Source organism: Nicotiana attenuata, chromosome 8 (genome assembly GCF_001879085.1).
Source record: "Nicotiana attenuata strain UT chromosome 8, NIATTr2, whole genome shotgun sequence".
NCBI classification, from domain to species: Eukaryota; Viridiplantae; Streptophyta; class Magnoliopsida; order Solanales; family Solanaceae; genus Nicotiana; species Nicotiana attenuata.
Window position 1 is genome coordinate 428,040 of NC_031996.1, and position 797 is coordinate 428,836.

The window sequence follows — 797 nt, forward strand, 5'->3', positions numbered from 1 at the left end:
CCTTTTCTTTCTTCTTTTTCTTACTCTCCTCTAGTGCCTTTTGCAGTTCTACTTCACTTTGCCTCACCCTACTTCTTGTGGCTCTACCCCTAGGTGCAGCAGACTTAGGTGATGAAACTTTGCTCTTCTTAGTTGGTTTGGACGCAATAGGGGTCCTTTGTGAGGAGGCCTTGCGTTTCTTAGGATCATAACTGGCTTCAACTTTCTTAGCATATCTGCCAAAGTCTCCTCCACAGATGAACCAGGTTCATCTGGTTGTTCACTCAAATTTATCAGACCCTCAGCAGCTTCACCTGACCATTTCCCCCCTGACTTCATGCCTCCCTCTTCTCCACTACCACATATAGCTAAAACTTTCCCTTTCTTTCTCTTTCTTATTTTACTAGATTCAGCCCCTTCAACATTTTTAGCAGTCCCTACCAGAACAAACCTATTATCCTCCCTTTCTAATACATCAGAAAACAATAAGCAAGTGTTTACCTCTCCTGGGGTTTCTTGACTCTTGTCAGTGTCAGAAGACCCAGGTTCTTCTCCTTCACTGGCAGAGATAAATTTCTCAGATTCAGAGCTTGAGTCGCTTTCTTTGGTTGTAACTTCCTTCCTTTGACTAGCCTGTAGTTTTTCGTTCAAGACTTTCCTCAAAGAACCAGATGCAACTGTTTTTCTAGCTAACATTTTCTGGCGACGAAATCTGGGTTTTGGGGGTTCACTAGGAGGAGTTGAAGATGAGGTGTTGGGGGAGACTGGTGGGGGAGTTCCGGGGTTGTCTTGGGAATTAGTCATGGCGGAGAATTTCT

General features: G+C 44.3%; 1 protein-coding gene across 1 annotated transcript; it reads right to left on the bottom strand.

Annotated features, from left to right (window-relative positions):
- On the bottom strand, window positions 64-783 carry LOC109231416 (ena/VASP-like protein). The gene is made up of 2 exons (XM_019397081.1): window positions 521-783; window positions 64-382 (listed from the first exon to the last, which is right to left on the bottom strand). The coding sequence occupies exons 1-2, from the start codon at window positions 781-783 to the stop codon at window positions 64-66; spliced, it is 582 nt and encodes a 193-aa protein (XP_019252626.1).

Coding starts and splice junctions, on each gene's coding strand:
- LOC109231416 (XM_019397081.1), bottom strand. CDS start 783: ATGACTAATTCCCAAGACAACCCCGGAACTCCCCCACCAGTCTCCCCC. Junction 383..520: donor AGTGAAGGAGAAGAACCTGG/GTCTTCTGACAC, acceptor GGCTGAATCTAG/TAAAATAAGAAAGAGAAAGA.